At 45.1% G+C, this 17920-nt stretch overlaps 1 protein-coding gene across 1 annotated transcript; it reads right to left on the reverse strand.

Moving 5' to 3' along the window:
* Positions 1 to 316: 316 nt before the first annotated feature.
* On the reverse strand, positions 317 to 17500 carry CWC15 (CWC15 spliceosome associated protein homolog). The gene is made up of 7 exons (XM_066622425.1): positions 17346 to 17500; positions 15995 to 16172; positions 13358 to 13470; positions 12180 to 12268; positions 9608 to 9721; positions 3581 to 3699; positions 317 to 735 (listed from the first exon to the last, which is right to left on the reverse strand). Exons 2-7 carry the CDS (start codon positions 16123 to 16125, stop codon positions 606 to 608), a joined length of 696 nt encoding a protein of 231 aa, XP_066478522.1. The 5' UTR covers positions 16126 to 16172; positions 17346 to 17500; the 3' UTR covers positions 317 to 605.
* Between the last annotated feature and the right edge of the window lie 420 nt (positions 17501 to 17920).

A 17920-nucleotide genomic window follows, 5' to 3' on the forward strand; every position in this document is an offset into this window, starting at 1 on the left:
TTCAATGTTCACTGGTAATTGGGTGGGTTGTCCAGAATTACTTGGGTACATGACTGCTATTTGGGGCAACCAAGGATTGCTAGGTTCTGTGCTCTCCAGAAGGGGAAGGTCTTCTGCCTGGGAAACCCCCCGGCCTGGTTTCCTTAGCCTGGGATGTTGGCAGCAGATATTTCAGTCTATCCCCTCCCATACACACCATTTAGCTGTTAACTCAGTAAAACAGTGAAATGGGAAGCAGTAAGGGGTGCACTGACTCACCACTAGACACTAGTCCCCTTGATCAGCTTCCGATTTCCCTAACATTAAACACACAAGATTTTGGACAAAGGATTTATTGCAAACCATTTTCAAAGCATTTACAGGAAGGCCATTAAAAGTAAATTTATATCAACAAGGAAACAAACATTTCAGGAAAGCAAATTGCCAGGCTCAAACAAGGAAGTCACCAAATATTCCAGATACAGGGTTAAATAGATGTTGGGTACCATAGGAAAGAATTCCTCATTGTGACAGATTCTCCCTTTAATGGGAAGGTTTTTCAAGTCAAGGAAGGACTTGCCCCATTCAGTCTATGAGCAACACCAACCATCAAAAAGAAATAAGCATTACTTGATGTATTTTTCCATGAACTTTTTGTGAAATTCAGACCGCAATGTGTCGTTAACAAATCTCTTGTCTTTTTTCATTTCGTCTACCCCCTTTGCACAGTTCTTGAAGACTACGTCATCATCCCATCTAAAATGGGGAGGGGGGGGGAGAGAGGAGAGAAAGAAAATATTTTGGCAGTAATGTTAGGAGAAACTATATATCAGTCTGTGAATTCAGATGTAATAGGAAACTACAGTCAATATGAGCTGCAGCTTGCAAACCAGTTTCAAACCATAGTTGGATTCTGGTTTATGGGTCTCAGACTACAGTTATAGGAAGGCTCAGTTCACATGCAGTACAAAACTATGATTTAACAAAACAAGCCATGGTTTCATATTCTATCTGAATCCAGCAAAATTACCTTAACTGGGAACCTGGTACGGAGAAGACAATTTCAGCCTAAGCTGATTATTTTGGGAGTAGAGCCATGCATATGAAGCTTCACAAATATCTAGGCCAGTATTTATCAAACTGTGGGTTGGGACCCACTAGGTGGGTTGCGAGTCAATTCCAGGTGGGTTCCCATTCATTTCAGTATTTTATTTTTAATAGACTTGATGTTACCATGGTATGTGACTGCATTTGAGGAAATGTAACAGACCTGTACATTTAACTGGCTACTATGTATATGCTTTTAACAATGACAGTCAATAGGGCTTACTCCTGGGTACGTGTGGGTAGAATTGCAGCCTAGGATTGTTAAAACTCTTCCTGCATGATGATGTCACTTCTGATTAAGATATCACTTCTGGTGGGTCCTGACAGATTCTCATTCTAAAAAGTGGGTCCCAGTGCTAAAAGTTTGAGAACCACTGATCTAGACTGTTGCTTATAGATGTGAACATTTTGCTGCTATGGGTGGGTTATATGCTGGTGTGCTGGGGCATTTTATTTATTTATTTTTACATTCATTGGAGTAATTTTAATATATTTTTATATTGTAATTTCATTGGTTTTTTGTGCTGTATAGCACTGTTAGCTGCCTCATGTATTTTTTGGAAAGGCAGGATAAAATTTTTTTTAAAATAAGCATTAAATAAATAAAAGGGAAAATTCAAGAGGCCTGAGAAGCAGCAGTAGGCTGCAGTTGAGTCAATCACACTCAGACTTATAAATGATCTTTTCTAACAACTCCCTGCCCAATAACTCCCTGGAGAAACACGTCCAGCAACAGAAACATTGTACAAATAGTAGGTCCGGGGCAGAGATTCTGAGTGATAGTAGATCCTGGACAGCCTTTTAAGTGATCCATCTGAGACAATATAATAAGAGAAATTAGGTCATCCTGGACACAGGATCCCCACCGAGCAGGGTACAATCCAGGTAGGAGATGCTCTACTAAATTACTAAGAGCCTAATCCTATTGGGCTTACCACCGGCATTCCAGCCCCACGACCAGTGCTGGGTGTCGTGAAAGTCCTGTAAGGTATTCCAACGCCAGCTGTGAGCCTGCTGCACCACTGGAAAGGCCAGCACCAATCAACACTGGGCCTCAGTGCCAGAAGGATGCAAGCCAGGAGTGCTGGGCGGTAAGTACGCCCGTTGGATGGTGGGGAGGTTTTGGGGGCAGGGAGTAGGTAGGGAGGGGGAGAAACTGGGCAGGGGGAAGGAGGACCAGATGGCGGATTAGGCCCAGGAGGGGCGCGGGGGCGGCAGCAGAGCCTGCTGCCAAATCCTGTGCCCCCTCCCGAGCCACCCAACATAGGCCTCCTTGGTTCTACGCCCACTAAATAGTGGGCACAGCTCTGAGGAGACTCACTGGCGCCAGCAGAGCTCTACCTGGGATAAGGGAACAAATGTTCCCTTCCCCCGAGGAGACTAGTGGCTGATCTGGCCTCACAGGATACAGTGGTGACCACGTTGGCACTACTGGATATCATGGCACTGGAGCACCATAGAATTGGGTTACCCGATGGCCAGAGTGGAAGTCCAATTCTAGAAGCCACCTCTGCCCCCCTTCCCCAGGGATCCTGGTTCCCACATCCTACAGACTTTCAGTCAGGGTATATTAATTTGTCTGATGCATTCCTACCCAGTTCTGGGCCATCAAAGTGAAAGACATGATAAAACAAAACAGCCAATAAATCCAATGCACACAGAGATAAAACAGAAGTAGCAGTAAAAACATAACAGTACACAGACCAACGTTCAGTGAGAGCTCAAGCCAAATGCTTTGTGAAATAAAAAGATCTTTACAACCCAACATAAAATCTGAAATGAAAAATCAAACAAATCCCAGGGAGAGGGAGGAGGTTTCACAATCCAAGTGCTACAACTGGGAAAGCCACATCCTATGTCACCCTCAGCTGGGCACAGACTGGCAGAGGAACATGCAGCTGAGCTCCTGGTGCTGAATTCAATAAGCGGGCAGGTTCATACAGAAGGTGGTGGTCTTTTATGCATCCTGGGCCCAAGGCAAAAACCCCTCTACTAAACCTCTAAAGCGGCAGCAGGTTGTATATGCCAGCACCTTCCTCAGCTTATTTTGGAAGCCAAACACAAATTGATTGCAACTTTTATGAGTCGTAAGCTAAAAATATTTAATGTTTACTGCAATGCTGGTATGTCTACAATGGTAGATGAAAAGGACTGAACACCATGAAGTACATGAACTTGAGGAAGACATTCCTAGGAGATACTCAAGAGAGTTGCCCCAAGGAGGCATAAGCTTCTCCTCAACCTCTTTCCACCCTTTTCAGTGCCTGTCCCCACCTATGGAACATTCCGTTTTGAAAGTCTTCCAAATTCTGAGTCTGGGGAGACTGCGACCTACAGGTGTGGGATAGCTGAACCAACCGTTTTTAGAAGTATTCCCCTAAAAGTGTGATTGAAACCCAATTAAATATCTCTGGAACTGTGAACCCGTTAAGGAATGGGAAGAAGCTGGCTAATGTAATTTATTATTACAGGTTGCCAAATTACAACTCCTTACCTTCTCTTCACTTTGAAATTTGCCTGAGGCTGCGCTGGTCCAGTAAGGTTCAACAAAGGGTTACCACTCAGAATGTTTTCCATCCGTATCCTCTCCTCTTCAGCCTTCTGTTCTAGTTCCTGCCAAGAAGAAGAGCTGTTGGTTCATGTGTCATATAAAAACATACCCTTAAAGAGAAGGGGATGATTTAGACGAACTGGAGACCTAGCCATAATCTCCAGTCATCCTTTCCAGCAAGTTTAGGTTTCCCATTTTACTTTGCAAAATCAGGTCTAAATAAAAGCAGATGTAATCAGCTCTAGAAAATAAACATCAGTCAAATGCTGGGTTGTTCTATGGTCAGAAAGGGCTTGACCTTAAAAGTTTTGATTCTGTTTAGGTCCCAAATAAAAAGCAGAGTGGCCTCGAGATTTAGGTTCCTAGGCAGCTCAACGAGCTGTTCTTTGGCGATCTGATCTTTGGTGATTCAAGTTTGTTAGGAAGAAGGTGCTACAGTCCACAGCTTCATAAACTTTGCCCTCTTATCGCAGACATTAGGAAGCTTGGAAATGAGATGGTGTCACCTGAGCCCAGCCCAGATGACCAGGAGTTCCTCAGGAGCAGGGGTCTCCTCATGGGTAGGGGCCTCCTGGGGGGGGTAAGACACAAGTACTGTCAGGACTGGGCCCCCAGGCAGGACATCTCCCTGGGAGTAGGGCCCAGGGCCTCCTGGGAGCAGCAAACAGCCACGTGGCCGGAAAGGGCGGGGCTGGCCAAGCCAGATGCTGGCCTCATAAGGGGCCTAGGCAGTCTGGGGAGAGGTCACTCCTCCCCAGGCAGCAGCGCCAGAGGGAAGGCCAGAAGGGGTAGTAATCCCGGCCTTGTTCTACCGGTCCATGACCCGAGAGGAAACTTGACTGCCTCAGCCTTTGAGAGAGAGAGAGAGAGCTGGGCCTGGGAGCTCCCAGATCTGGGACCCGCCTGGGCCCCTGGGGTGACCTCAGGAGAAGCAAGACTACAGGCTGCGGGACTGCCAGCTAACTCTCCCCAACGGTGGCCAGCTGAGCGAGGTCCAAACACTGAGGTACCTAGGGCCTCCTGAGGACATCTGGGCTGACCCTGAACCCCAGTACTGCAGGCGACCAGCCTCCTGGGAACCCATATCCCAGGGCAACAGGCACTAGCCGGGAAGCTCCGCCTGGAACCTCAAGGGGTCGGGGGGGGGGTCAGGGAACGATCCAAACGTGTGCCGACAGCATGAGTCTGTGTAAGCCAAGAGGGCCTGTGACGTAACAGGGCCCACGAATGTTAAACGTCTGACTCAAGTAAACCGCCTGTGCAAAATGGCCATGTCTGCCTCCCGTCATTTTTTCCGACGACGAGCACCCTTCATCGACAGGGTAAGCCCCCCGCGCTCGGCGGGGTCTCCGCCCACCATGGACATTACAGATGGTAAATCCACTCAGAACTACAGACCAATGGAACTTTGCTGAAGGCTTTGCTGAAGCTAAGCAGGTCAGGATTTTGTTAGTGCCTGGATGGAAGACCAGCTTGGGACTCTGCTCTCTCATCATGGAAGAAAGGAAGGATAAAGGTATAATGAAAAAGTTGCAGAATTTAAGTTCCTTAAATATTTGGATTACTAGATTTGATTCTTTACTGGACTTGAAGTGTGCTGAGACAGCAAAGTATGTAGACACAAACCCATTCTTGCACAAGACCCTGCTTTCTAAAATCAAGAAACAAGAAAACCCTGCTGTTGCTCATTGTAGGAGCTGCTCAAAATTATCCTCCTGCCTCCAGTGCAGATTTTGACACAACACAAAAATGAAATGGCAAATAAAAGCAGAGAGTTTGAAACGTCAGACTCCTGAGTCGCACATTCAACTTCTAGCCTCTCTTCTTTCCTTGGAATGGACAGATTGGTTTAACTGGCTGTCCTCTGCATTAAATTAGAAAAATGTAAGCTAGCCAATTTTGTTCTACCCAGATAACAAAAGATTCCAGCTACATAATCCAGAGATAAGAACATAGTTGCCCTGGTTTCAAGATTCCCTAGGGATGGGGGTGGATAATGCAAGTTTACGCATACAACAAAATAAGCATGCCCAAATTGTGAAGAAGACATTTATATTTAGGATGTGGAAGGATGTGCTCAAGTTTTTTTTCCACTCACTGCCTCACAAGAATGTGAGGACAGATGAGATTTTTATAGAATGCTTTGCATCCCAAGAACTTCAGCAGAAATGATAACCAATATTTATGTATGTATTCTCTGCCTAAACAATAGGTATTTTTATTCAATGTTTGTTATAACATACATGCTATACACAGGGCAACTCAAGGCACCTTATGTTTAAAAACAATACAATACATGAAGCATACAATGAGACTACTATTGAAAATTCTAACCTAATAATATTCTCTCTTTTTGCCAAAGAGCTCAAGGTGCCATAGTTTGGATTTTCTTATTTTAGACTCAGTCTAATCCGCCTCACAAGGTCATTGTGAGAGGTTACATTAGTCACTAATGAGCTTGGTGGCTGACGGGATTCAAACTCTGGTCACCCTGATGCAAGACAAAAGAGCATGGTTCATTTCTGGCCAAAGTTTAGAATATGCTACTTTTATATAAAATACTAAGGTTTTCACAGTGACATTGAAATGAACAGCATTCAGGCTGATAGGCTGTGGTCAAATAAAGCTGTTCCTACCAAACGTTTTGCCTACTACTTTGATAGGCTTTTTCAAAGGACGAAACTACAGCAAGTAGCTCTTTAAACTACCCAGTATAACTACTAGCTGTAGCTTCATCCTTTGAAAATCAGCTCGAACATTGTCCATTTCAATGTCCTGCTGCTTTTATACTTAAATATCCTGAAAGCTCATGGTGCATAACATCCTTACCCTGTGAACGATTATCCTCACAACATCCCTATGGTGTAGGACACTATTATTCCCATTTTGCAGGGGTGAAAGCAAAAGAATGAGACTTCAAAGTGGAGAGTGAGTGATTCTCTAGATGTGCTATATTTAATTACATCTGCCATGTCCAACACATGCACGTACTGCCACTGGATTAGCAAGATATTCATGGCAAACTGCCACTGGATTAGCAAAAAGATTCATGGCAAGTGTACATTCCGAAAGGGATACCATCTCAGTGGCAGAGCACATGCTTCACACAGAGAAGATTTCCAGTTTAGATTTATCTCCAATTAAAAAAGGATCAGGCAGCAGGTAATGGGGAAAAACTTTTATACAACACCTAGGAGAGCCACTGCTAGCCAAAGGAGACAGTTCTGGGCTAGATGATCTAATAGCCTGACTCCACATTAGGTAGCCTCATATGTTCAAAAGGGGAAGTTCGAAGCGTACGGCGAACATGTGGAATATTAGCTAATGGAACTGAGAGTAGACTGAACCTTTATCTTCAGCCATTTGCAGTGGCCTTCAGTGACACCAAGTGGTCACTTCTACTAATTCATCCAAAATCAGGTAGCATCTGTCCTGTATTAGGAACATCTAAAAATATCACAAAGTAGTCTGCAAATTCTTGAGTTCTTCAGTTATCTTATAATTAATTTTGGACACTTCTGCTCCACTGTTCCATCATAAGAATAAGAAGTGATGCCTAAGACATGTTTTAACAATAAAATGCACCAAATCTTCTTCAGGCTGGACATTAAGCAAAACAACAGGAAGGAGGAGAGAAAATGTGGACAAGATGGAAAAGCTCTGATTGTCTGCCATTTGTCTTTCACAGAGAAAGCAGGGGTTTTTACTCAATTAGATTCACCTCTAACACCGATTTTACTATGCACCAAGGGGACACACAAAACAGCTGCTGCTGTTTCCCCATTTTTGAATATATGAAACTGAGCAATTATTTGCTTCTGCCTCCATGCTGTTTGTACACAGCAACATCATTTCACTTTGATGGTGTGCAGTAACCTGGGCTGTTTTAAAAGATCCCTAAAAATCCAACCAATTTTTGAAACCAGCTGTGATGACTTAGCTCTCACTGCTCTTTTCTTTCCCCCCATACTATTATCTTAAGGAAAGCCTCAGCATAAAGTCATTTCAGAAAGAAGCTCCCCTGAGACACTGAAGAAGTGCCACTGCAGCCAAACCAAATGGCCAGGCAGATAGTTTGTGGATTGCTTGCCTTCTTTATCTGAGTTCAGGTCCTAACAACAGGTCCTAATCAGTCCACCTGCTGGGATTGGCACAGGTCAGCCAATTGGGCATCCAAGCCCACCTAACCAGGTCAGAGGGCAGGTAGGGATTCTCAGGTGGCATCAAAGCAGCCATAAGAACATAAGAACAGCCCCACTGGATCAGGCCATGGGCCCATCTAGTCCAGCTTCCTGTATCTCACAGAGGCCCACCAAATGCCCCAGAGAGCACACCAGATAACAGGAGACCTGCAACCTGGTGCCCTCCCTTGCATCTGGCATTCTGACATAGCCCATTTCTAAAATCAGGAGGTTGCACATACACATCATAGCTTGTAACCTGTAATGGATTTTTCCTCCAGGAACTTGTTCAATCCCCTTTTAAAGGCACCCAGGCCAGATGCCATCACCACATGCTGTGGGAAGGAGTTCCACAGACCAACCACATGCTGAGTAAAGAAATATTTTCTTTTGTCTATCCTAACTCTCCCAACACTCAATTTTAGTGGATCCAGGACACTATCAAACCCAGCTTTCTTAAGGTCAAGCCCATGGATGCTTGCATGTGCTCTGATTTAACTCCTTCAGAGAACACATATGTGCATGAAAAAGTTCCGACCCCCTTCCCTAGGGATCAGAGAAGTGTAATGCACTCCTCAAACTGCCACTGACATAAGTACAGCTAGGAAACAATGACATTTAGGGCATGAGGTCTGGTCTAGAGGGTAGAGCCTCCATTTACCTGAAGATAACATCCGAAGGTCGCCAGTTCGAGGCCACCGGCACCGTGCGACCTTAAAGCAGCTGACAAGCTGAGCCTAGTTATTCCATCTGCTCTGAGCATGGGAGAATGGAGGCCAGAATGTGAAGCCAGATCAAGAAAGTAACACCTGAATGTTGTGGTTCTTGTAAGATAGAACATTCTTTCAAATTGTAAAAATCCCTACGGGGATTTAATAAGCCTGCCTATGTAAACCGTCTTGAATAAAGACCAAGAAAGGTGGCATATAAATACCTGTATTATTATTATTATTATTATTATTTAGACAAGTAATTGTTTTGCATTTCCCTGTAATTGCCTGCTTGCGTTTTTGCCAAGATCCAAGCCTGGGCACTGCCAACGCCCAAGCCATTTTGTTTTTTCTCTTTGTACTTTATAACCCCACCCCTCCCTTTCTTAAACTCTTTTTATGTTAAAACTTTTCCGCCTGGGTTGGCTGAACTTGGGTCAGACCCTTGCCCCAGTACTCCTGAACTCTCAGTTATAAGCTACTTGAATAGGTTTTTTGGAAATTCTCCACATAACTGGGAGGACAGCTTTCAGCTATCTTTCCGTCCAGCATAGTCCTCATAGTGGAAGTGATTTTGTGATATGTTGATTTTGGCTCCAACATGGGGCCGATCTAAGAAGAGAAGGAATACACCAGTGTAGGGGTCTCCCGTCCCCTGGTCACCACCCCAGTTGGTTACCAGAAAAGGCTTTCAACTATCTGTCTTTAAACAATGACACATAACAGAATCTTTTAATGTTGTCTTCCTAAAGGGGTTATAACCTGGAAATGGTGAGGAAGGAACTTTTTCTTGTTTTGTAAATATTACACAAATCATCATAGAGTAGCTCAATGGAGGAGCACCAACTTCATGCGAAAAAAGTTCTAGGTTCAGGCCCTGGCCATAGCTTCGTGTTGGAGCACAAGCTTTGCCTGTAGACAGTTTCCTGGTACTTTTAATTAAAAAGATCACTAGAAGCAGGGCTAAGATATGGGACAACCACTGCAATTAGTACAGACAGTAGTAGGCTAGATGGACAAATGATTTGCCTCTGTCTAAGCTGATTCATTGAATGCTAGGTACACATATTAAATCTCACCTTTCTCGCTTGTTCTTCAGCACGTTCCTTTTTAATCTTTTCCAGCTCAGCTAAAAGAGCTGCAGTGTCATCGTCACTCTCTTCATCATAGTCTTCCTCCTCCTCTTCCTCCTCCTGCAAAAGGCAGAAAAATTAGTGAACTCTTTCTACTTCCTTACTACCCTGGAACTTTTGAATCTGAACACAATACATGGAACATGCGAACGCTCTGTGTTATAACTCAGACAAAACTCTACACACACACCCGTACACGGCGACATGCTGAAAAACTGTCCTGTGCCATTACATTTTGAAAATTTCTACCATATAAATAGATATTGTTTTAACAAATCATTATTTTATTGATTTCATATAAGTAGAGATGTTTGAAAATGATGTGATTTATTTTAATCAAAAGTAAGCTCATTGGGTTCAATAAGACAGGTAGCCCAATCCTAACCTGTGCTGGGACAGGCAGGCCTGCGCTGTATCCAGCGCAGGGCTAGAGGTGGCTGTGGTGCAACTGGAACAAGGACATATTTTTTCCTTTTACCACAAGCACTGCCCCAGCCACCACAATGGGGATACTCAGATCTGCGCCAGATAAATAGCTGGTGCAGATCCAAGCCATCTGGTATTAGGCCAGGCTGTTTTGGAGGAGGGTTACGATCCAGCCTAAGTGCCGGAACACAGTCCCACCCCCTCCCAGGCCTGCCCACTCACAGGTCAGTCTGCCCTCCCACTGCCTCAGAACGTCCATGCCCTCTCACCACCCTCCCCAAACCCCTGCACCGGCAAGAACTTACCTCTGCCAGATCTTGATCTGGGATGGGGAGGCCAGCACAAGGATGCGCACCAGCCTCTTGACTCGAAAAGAGTCACAGACAAGCCATATGGCACGTTTGTGATACTCCTTGTCTAGTGCAAGGGACTTGTGCCAGTTGACTGAGTGCTCAGGATTGTGCTCTTAGACTGTAATGTTATCTTACTTACTAGAAGCAAACATCTCACTAGAAACATATATAGAAGTCATTCTGGGAGCCTTGGGTGGCTGAAGAGCAGGGTAAAAATTCTTTAAATGAAATTAAATTTGGAAAAAAAGCAGCACCACACCCCAAAGACAGACCTTCATTTTCCCCAAGCAGACTTCAAGGGAAGTATGAGAAAGCATTCAATCAAAAGAATTTGGGTTCAATACACTCATCAGATTCCTAGGTATTCCTCAACAACATACAAAAACACATCTCTGGTTCTTATGGTTGCAGACATGAGCTTAAAAATGCTAAGGTAACATTTCTTAAGATATACAGTTGCACACCGTATGAACCCATCATATTGAACACAAGCTAACTTTAGTTTTCATATGATTGGAAATGCTGGACAAAAAGGTTTCTAAATAAATTAATGCAGTGGCTTGTCAAGTGCTTAATACATTTCCCTGCTTTGTTTTAGCAGTCGCAGGGAGATAGCAAAATCAGGATGCTTAACCCATTTTTGCCTGGCCCACAGGTGTACACATTTGGTCCCTGTTGCATATACGCAACGTTGGACAGAAATGGCTTAGGTAGTCCCAAGTGGGCTATAATATATGGCTGGCAGGCTGCCTTAATAGGATCACAAGTTGTGCAGATCAATTCATTAATGACAGATGCTTGAAAGGATCCTGAGAGATTTTTCTCATGTTTAGGGAGACAGCCACTTCTACATCTCATAGCTGTTAAAAGTAACCTGCTCCAGTCCCTGCCTACTAGCTTCCAATACCCCAGGAATCCCATTTGTCAGGCTCATCTACTAACTGGACTATTATTAGGACAGAGTACTTAACCAGCAGTGATGTAGTGGAAAATGTTAACATACAGAAGCTCATTATGACACCTCCCCATAATCACGCTCCACTAAGAGTATAACAAAAACAAATACCAGCCATGAATGTCTTGGTTATTTTTTTCTATTTTATAGTTTCTTATTTTTATTTCGAAGTGTATTATGCTTCATTTGAAGAGCTCGTTCATAGGGTCCAAAACTCTTGGGTGGCTGGATGTGCAATTGTTTTAAAATAATGCATAAAAATTGAAAAATGAATTAAAAAACTAACCCAAATAAATGTAAAAGGTATATTAGAGTGAGGGTCTAGGCATGCTTACTCAAAAGTAAATCCTACAGCGTTCAGTAGGACTTACTCCCAGGAAATTTTGCACATGATTAAACTGTTAATTGAACAGCCCCTGGAGAGATGATGACCTAAATACCCGCATATGACTTTAGGAAAATTCCTCCATTTGCCTCTTGCTGAGCCTGATGCTTACTTCTATCGAAGGTCTTTTTACAAAAAGCAGTACTTTGAGCACTTTGACTGTAGGAAAAGTCCTGGAGTTCTCCTCCCCCCCTTTCCATTCTTCCTTGAGTACACCCCTGATAACCAGGTTGGGAAGAAGTTATGAAGTGGTAATAATCTATGATCACTCCTTTTGATTCTGAAATAGGTTTGTCCTTGATGAAAACCACAGGAATGATTGAAAAACTTTCTACAGACTTCATCAGGCCCTCCACGCTTCTGTCGCTTACTTTTCCCTCTGCAATGAAAAATACATACGTCTGTCAATGGATCATCTGCATCCAGGTTAGCCGCGGGAATCTGATCTAGTCTGGGTTTCTTAGAGACTGAAGAGGATGTCGTGTGCTCTGAAGAACAAATGTGGGGAAAACACTCAGATGACCAACCGTGGTGAAAGAAAAGAGACTGCAACAGAGAATCACTAAAGTTAATCTTATAACCAGTCTGGTAAAAAAAAATATCCACAAAAATCCAATATAAAATGGGATTTAATTCTGAATAAGCATGTTTTAGATCACACTGCATGTGCTCCATCTGCCCCCTTCCCCAATACCAGCGTGGGTCATTTGTAGCATATCAAGGGCTTGAAGGAAGAGGAACAAAACAGCCAACTCTCTTCTTATTTACAAAGATTTGCATGGCTTGTTGCCTGCTGGCAATTCTCAGGTGCCAGACACAAGGAGCTGTTTAAATGCTTGTCTTACACCAGCTTGCCTCTTGAATCAAATTGATTCAGATTTCGAGGAGGATTCACATCAAGGTGATACACTGAGCCATGAAACACCTGTCTTTAAAAGAAGATCTAAAAAGCTTCAGTAGGCCACAATACCATTTCCTACCCCTGCTGATACACCACAATCAACTTCCCCACAGCCTTTGCTGCCAACATGTCTCCCTCCAGGGAGACAGCATATCTCCCACCAGGGACAGCTTGCTCGCACGCTCTTCTGAGGAGCAGACTGGGTTGAGAGTGACTAGCCCATGGTCACCCAATGAGTTCGCTGCTGAATAGTGATTTGATCCCAAGTCTCCTCAGTCTGAGTCAAGCATTCCAACCATTACACCACACTGGCTCCCCTTCTCTATTTTCTTTAGGGTACCTCTATTCTGGTGCCACTCTCTTCCACAGGAGAAGTAGCATTAGGCTGCTGCAGTATAAACAACAGCCTTGTAGCACCTTAAAGACCACACACTTCATTGTAACTAAAGTCGCCTCCTCTTAATCTCTTTTAACCCAGGAGTGGCTGGAATGGGGGTAGGGAAGTCTAATATGAGGTATGGGTAGGTATTGAGTACGGGGAAGTCTCTCTTGCAGCCTGTGAACATGCCCATCTCAATTGTACATTTGACCTCTTGAACACCCTGAATTTCAGTGACATAGAAGTATAGTAGTCCCCAAGTTATCATCACCCCTGCAACAAGCAACACTGATCCACCTCGTGCTGGCCTGTCTCGGTTCTTCTCTCTCACAGCCACTCGCTCCCTCTCCTCCAGCTCCCTCCTGAAGTCACGGTTGCGCACCTCCTCGGGGGCATCCTGAGTGGTTTGCCTGAAACAAAACGCAGGGACAGAAGCTGGAGGGGACTCAGAGTCTTCAACAAGAGCTGGTATAGCACAGCAGTCAAAGTGGGAGGTCAGACTCCCAGCTTCAAATCTCATATAAAACTGATTATTTTAATTTTGCTTATTAGGAAAATTGACTATATTTGATCAAAAGACTTCAGAGTATCTCACACATTTAAGATACAAAATGTTAACCAAATAAATATTAAAATAAGTGGCTGTTGGCATTGTCTCTGTTTTAGGCTGAAAGCCTTGGACAAAAGAAAAAGTAGTGCCAAAAGACAGTGGAGGTGAGCTTCCCCAGAGTGAATGTGCCACAACAAGGTGTCATAACCAAAGAGATTCTATTCCTGGTCCCCATTTGCCTAACTTCCAAAGGGACTCAACCCCCACTTCTAATATCTCAGCAAGTTCAAGCAGATGAAGGCAGTCTGCAGGTACCCAGTTCCAAGCTATTTTGATCTTGAAGAAAAGCACAAGCCTTAGAACTCATTAGGTGGCCAACAGTCTCTCAGGCTCCGTTCTGCTCTACAAAACATGAATAGTAGCAGCCTCTCTTACCAAGAGAGGTTATAGCTCAGTGGAAGAGCATCTGCTTTGCTCTTCCACTGAGAAGATTCCAGGTTCAATCCCCAGTATCTCAGGTATGGCTGAGAAAAACTGCTCCCTGAAACTTTGAAGAGCCACTGCCAGTCAATGTTAGTGATACTGAACTAGATGGAACAATGATCTGGCTCAGTAGCAGGCAGCCTTCCTAGGTTCCTAACAAAAATGCACTCACATGCACCATTAGTTGACCACTTTGATTTCACAGCACGTTCTCTCATCTTAAAAGTCTTATGGCTTTATAATGCACAAAAAAGAAACTTCTCTTGTCCATCAATATAAACTTGACACCTTTTCCGGTCCTCACAGCACACCAATGGAAAAAAAAGAACTTGCTGTTGAGTGCAGTTTAGATTGCTCATAACCCTTTGGATAGGACAGATGCTTTTGTTGTCAAAAGTTTCAGGGCAGCAATTTTCAACCAAAGTGCCATGGCACATTGGTGTGCCACAAACGGTCCACAGGTGTGCTGTGGGAGTTTCAGGGAGGGTCATTTATTAGGCCCATTGGGGGATGAGAGCCCCCACCATCAGCATGGTGTGCCTTGTCAATCGTCTAAAAACTGATGATGTACCTTGACAATTTTAGTGCCTTGTCAGTGTGCCATGAGATGAAAAGAATTGAAAATTACTGTATGAAGTTATGATCTGTAGGTACCTGATGTAACCACCTTGCTGAAGCTAACCAAGTTTAAGTCTGGTCATCACCTGGATGAGAGACTACCTAGGAAGCCCATGTATCCCACTTTGAATTCCATGAAGGCAGAAAAGTGAGAGATACAGGGCCCCACCCATATCTGCAAATTCTGTAGCTGCGGTTTCACTTAACTGTGGATGTGGGGGCCCTGAGCTCTCTGGACGTGAGCTCCACTCCCCTCACTTCCAGAGGTTCTTCTGAGTCCTGTAGAGGCTGTGTGCATCTGCTGCAGCCTCTGTGGGGCTCAGAATGTTCATTTTGGCCAAAAAACGGGATGTCTGGTTTTACAAAAACTAGAAGTGACTTTTTCAGTCTAAATGGCCATTATAAGCTCCCCGGAGGCTGCAGGCAGACGCGCACAGTCTCTGCAGGGCTCAGAAGAGCCTCCTGAGGCGAGGGGAGTGCAGCTCCCCCCGTCACCAGAGGGTGCGGGGACATCCCCAGTATCCATGGTTTCAAGTATCTGTCGGAGATTCTGAAACAGAATCCCCTTGGATATCGGGGCACACCTGTACATTTATAAATACAGTAGAATAGAAATGTATTTGTATATTTGGAAAGTTCTAGGTACAAAAATTCAATAACAGCTAGTAAAATCAGCCTTGTAAATGAGTCCAGAAAAGTTACTAGCTCACATACATTTTACCTGTGTGCCTGCTCCCATATAGTCTTCCATGATACATTAATGACCAGAAAGGGGGGAAATGTACACACACCTGTCACTTTCAATTTGCAAAAGCAATCCTGCCTGATCACTCACAGGTAATTCCTTCTCACCAGAGGAAAACAGTGAATGGTTATCTACAACCTCGGAAAAATGATTTGCTCTATAGCAGTGGTTTTCAAACTGGTGGGTCATGACCCACCAGTTTTTGTAATGATGCCCCGTTCCCTTTAAGGGGCAGGGCAGAGGCAGCAAAGCGATCCCCAGGATTGCGCCCCTGCGGGGGAAGGAGGGCTATTTTTCAACTAACCTTGCATGCTCCCAGAGTCCAGGAGGTGTGGGGAGCCCTGCAGAGCGCTTTCAGGGTTCCCCATGGCTTCTAAACAGTGAAAGTTCCAAGTGTGATGAAACCAGAAACCCCCACCCCCGCAAAGACTTACCCAGGGAGTAAATCTCACAAGAAGTTTGAGAAACACTGCTCTATAGACAAAAGAAATAATGACTACAGATTGTTTCCCCACAAGAAATGTAAACTAGCCTTTACCTGTATTTGATTTTAGTATGAGAAGGAAGATCTCGGCTGGAATATTGTTTGGAGAGCTGACTTAAGTCGCCTTCTCCTTTTCCTCTTCCTCCTCTTGCAGGTTCGAAGGTTGGTCTAGCTGCAGTTGTCATTTTAAATACAGTGGGATCAAATGCACACCATGGATAGAAGATGCAGCCTGCCACAGCACAAGTAATGAATCATTAAGCAAAGGAAACATATAGCAAAGCAATCTCCAAACCTCATTCACAGTCTGATGCTATGCATATTCCATGGGAGTAAATCCATTTAATTCAGTTCAGTGTACTTCCAAGCAGCACTAAACACAACTCCCTGGGAGGTATACACAGGAATACATCTGTATTGTATTCAAATTTCTGCATTATCAAAGAGCCTTAATGATGAATGTAACAAAGGAAAAATTTTAACAGTCTGCACTAATGCTGCTCCTTCTAATCTAAGGACAGAGAAAGAGAAAAACGTGTGGAATTAAAAAAAAATAGTTTTAATGTGAAATCCACTTTTATTATAAGAACATAAGAACGCTCCTGAGTCTGAATAAGATCTACCTAACATCTGAAACGGCTCCCACAGTGGCCAGCGAAGTGCCTCTAAGGGCGCAATCCTAACCCCTTTCCAGCACTGACATAAGGGAAATGAAGCTCTGAGGTAAGGGGGTAAACATTCCCTTACTTTGAGGAGGCCTCCGTGAATGACACCCAACTGCAGGATGCAGCACATGTCCCATTGGCACCGTTATGCCAGTGCTGGAAAGTACTGACATACTGACATGGCAGGGAGGTGGGCAAGTGGCCCCTCCCTTCGGAGCCATTCCCAGCGGGGGCAAAACGGAGCTGCACGGCTCCGTTTAAATATGTACAGCTCCAATATTTAAATGGCTCCTAAGGGAGGGGCCTCTCACCCACCTCCCTGCCAGGCTGAGTGCTCCGCTCCCCCTCCAGCTACGCCACCAGTCTGTCCTGACTCTCCCAACTTCAGTGCATGCCCCCTGGATCTGGGCTTGTATGAGAGGGAAAAGAGTGCCTCTCCGTCCAGCCCCTGCACATTTTTGCACGTCTCAAACAGGCCCCCCCCCTCGAGGCACCTTTTCTCTAAGCTGAAGAGACTCAAGCCCACCCAGTGGCAAGGAGTTCCACAGACGAATCCATACAAAGAAACATTTCCTGGGCCTGCTCCATCTCTCCCTCGACTGAAAAGCCCCAAACGCTGCAGCCTCTCACAAGGGCAAGCCTTTGACCCCCCCCTTGTCACGAGATCTGTAGACACGTGTCTACAGTTCACACAATGACAGATGAGTACATGTGTCCCCATGCCTGTGCCGCAAACCGACCTCGCTTCCCTCAGGCGTCCCGGCGGTCCTCCAGCCGGCCCCGTTCGCGGCGCCCCACCCACCGAAGAGTCCCGACTTCTGCGGACGGCACCCCTGTTAGGCCAGCAGCGCCATCACTCCTCCATTTTCCCAGGATCCACCTCGGCCCTGACCATAGAGGCGGAGAAGAAGGCTAGAGTGGCGCCTACGACGGTCTAGGCGTTACCTCTTTGTGGCGCAGCACTTTCACATACATGGTGGGGAAAGGGTTCGATTGGAGACCGGAAGTGGCAAGAGACTGTGACTCTAGACTGCTCTCCCCTCACTGTGGAAACGAACTGAGCCTTCCTGTACCCAGAGGGAGGGGGCTGCTGTGCTGAGGAGTCCCGAGCTCAGAGAAGCAACGGTGATGACTCCTGTTCCCCGAGTGGGGCAAAGCAGCCCCAGGGAAGCTCCCCTCAGAAGCCCCTGGCGCTCCTGCCCCGCAAATGGCGGCGGCTGAATAGGAACCGGAAGTGGAAGGGCTGCTCAACCGCTTGACTTGAAGGGGCGGAGAGGGAGGGAGAGAATCGTGGGCGTGACTACGGTTGCCATGA

Source organism: Tiliqua scincoides, chromosome 3 (assembly GCF_035046505.1).
Source record: "Tiliqua scincoides isolate rTilSci1 chromosome 3, rTilSci1.hap2, whole genome shotgun sequence".
In the NCBI taxonomy this organism is placed as follows: Eukaryota; Metazoa; Chordata; class Lepidosauria; order Squamata; family Scincidae; genus Tiliqua; species Tiliqua scincoides.

Bases quoted from the DNA above. Each gene is read 5' to 3' on its own strand.
- CWC15 (XM_066622425.1), bottom strand. From the start codon at position 16,125: ATGACAACTGCAGCTAGACCAACCTTCGAACCTGCAAGAGGAGGAAGA. The intron at 12,269-13,357 runs GTGGATCAGTGT...TTTGTTCTTCAG, and splicing joins CCGAGACAGGCCAGCACGAG to AGCACACGACATCCTCTTCA. The intron at 736-3,580 runs GTAAGGAGTTGT...TCCCCATTTTAG, and splicing joins AATTTCAAAGTGAAGAGAAG to ATGGGATGATGACGTAGTCT.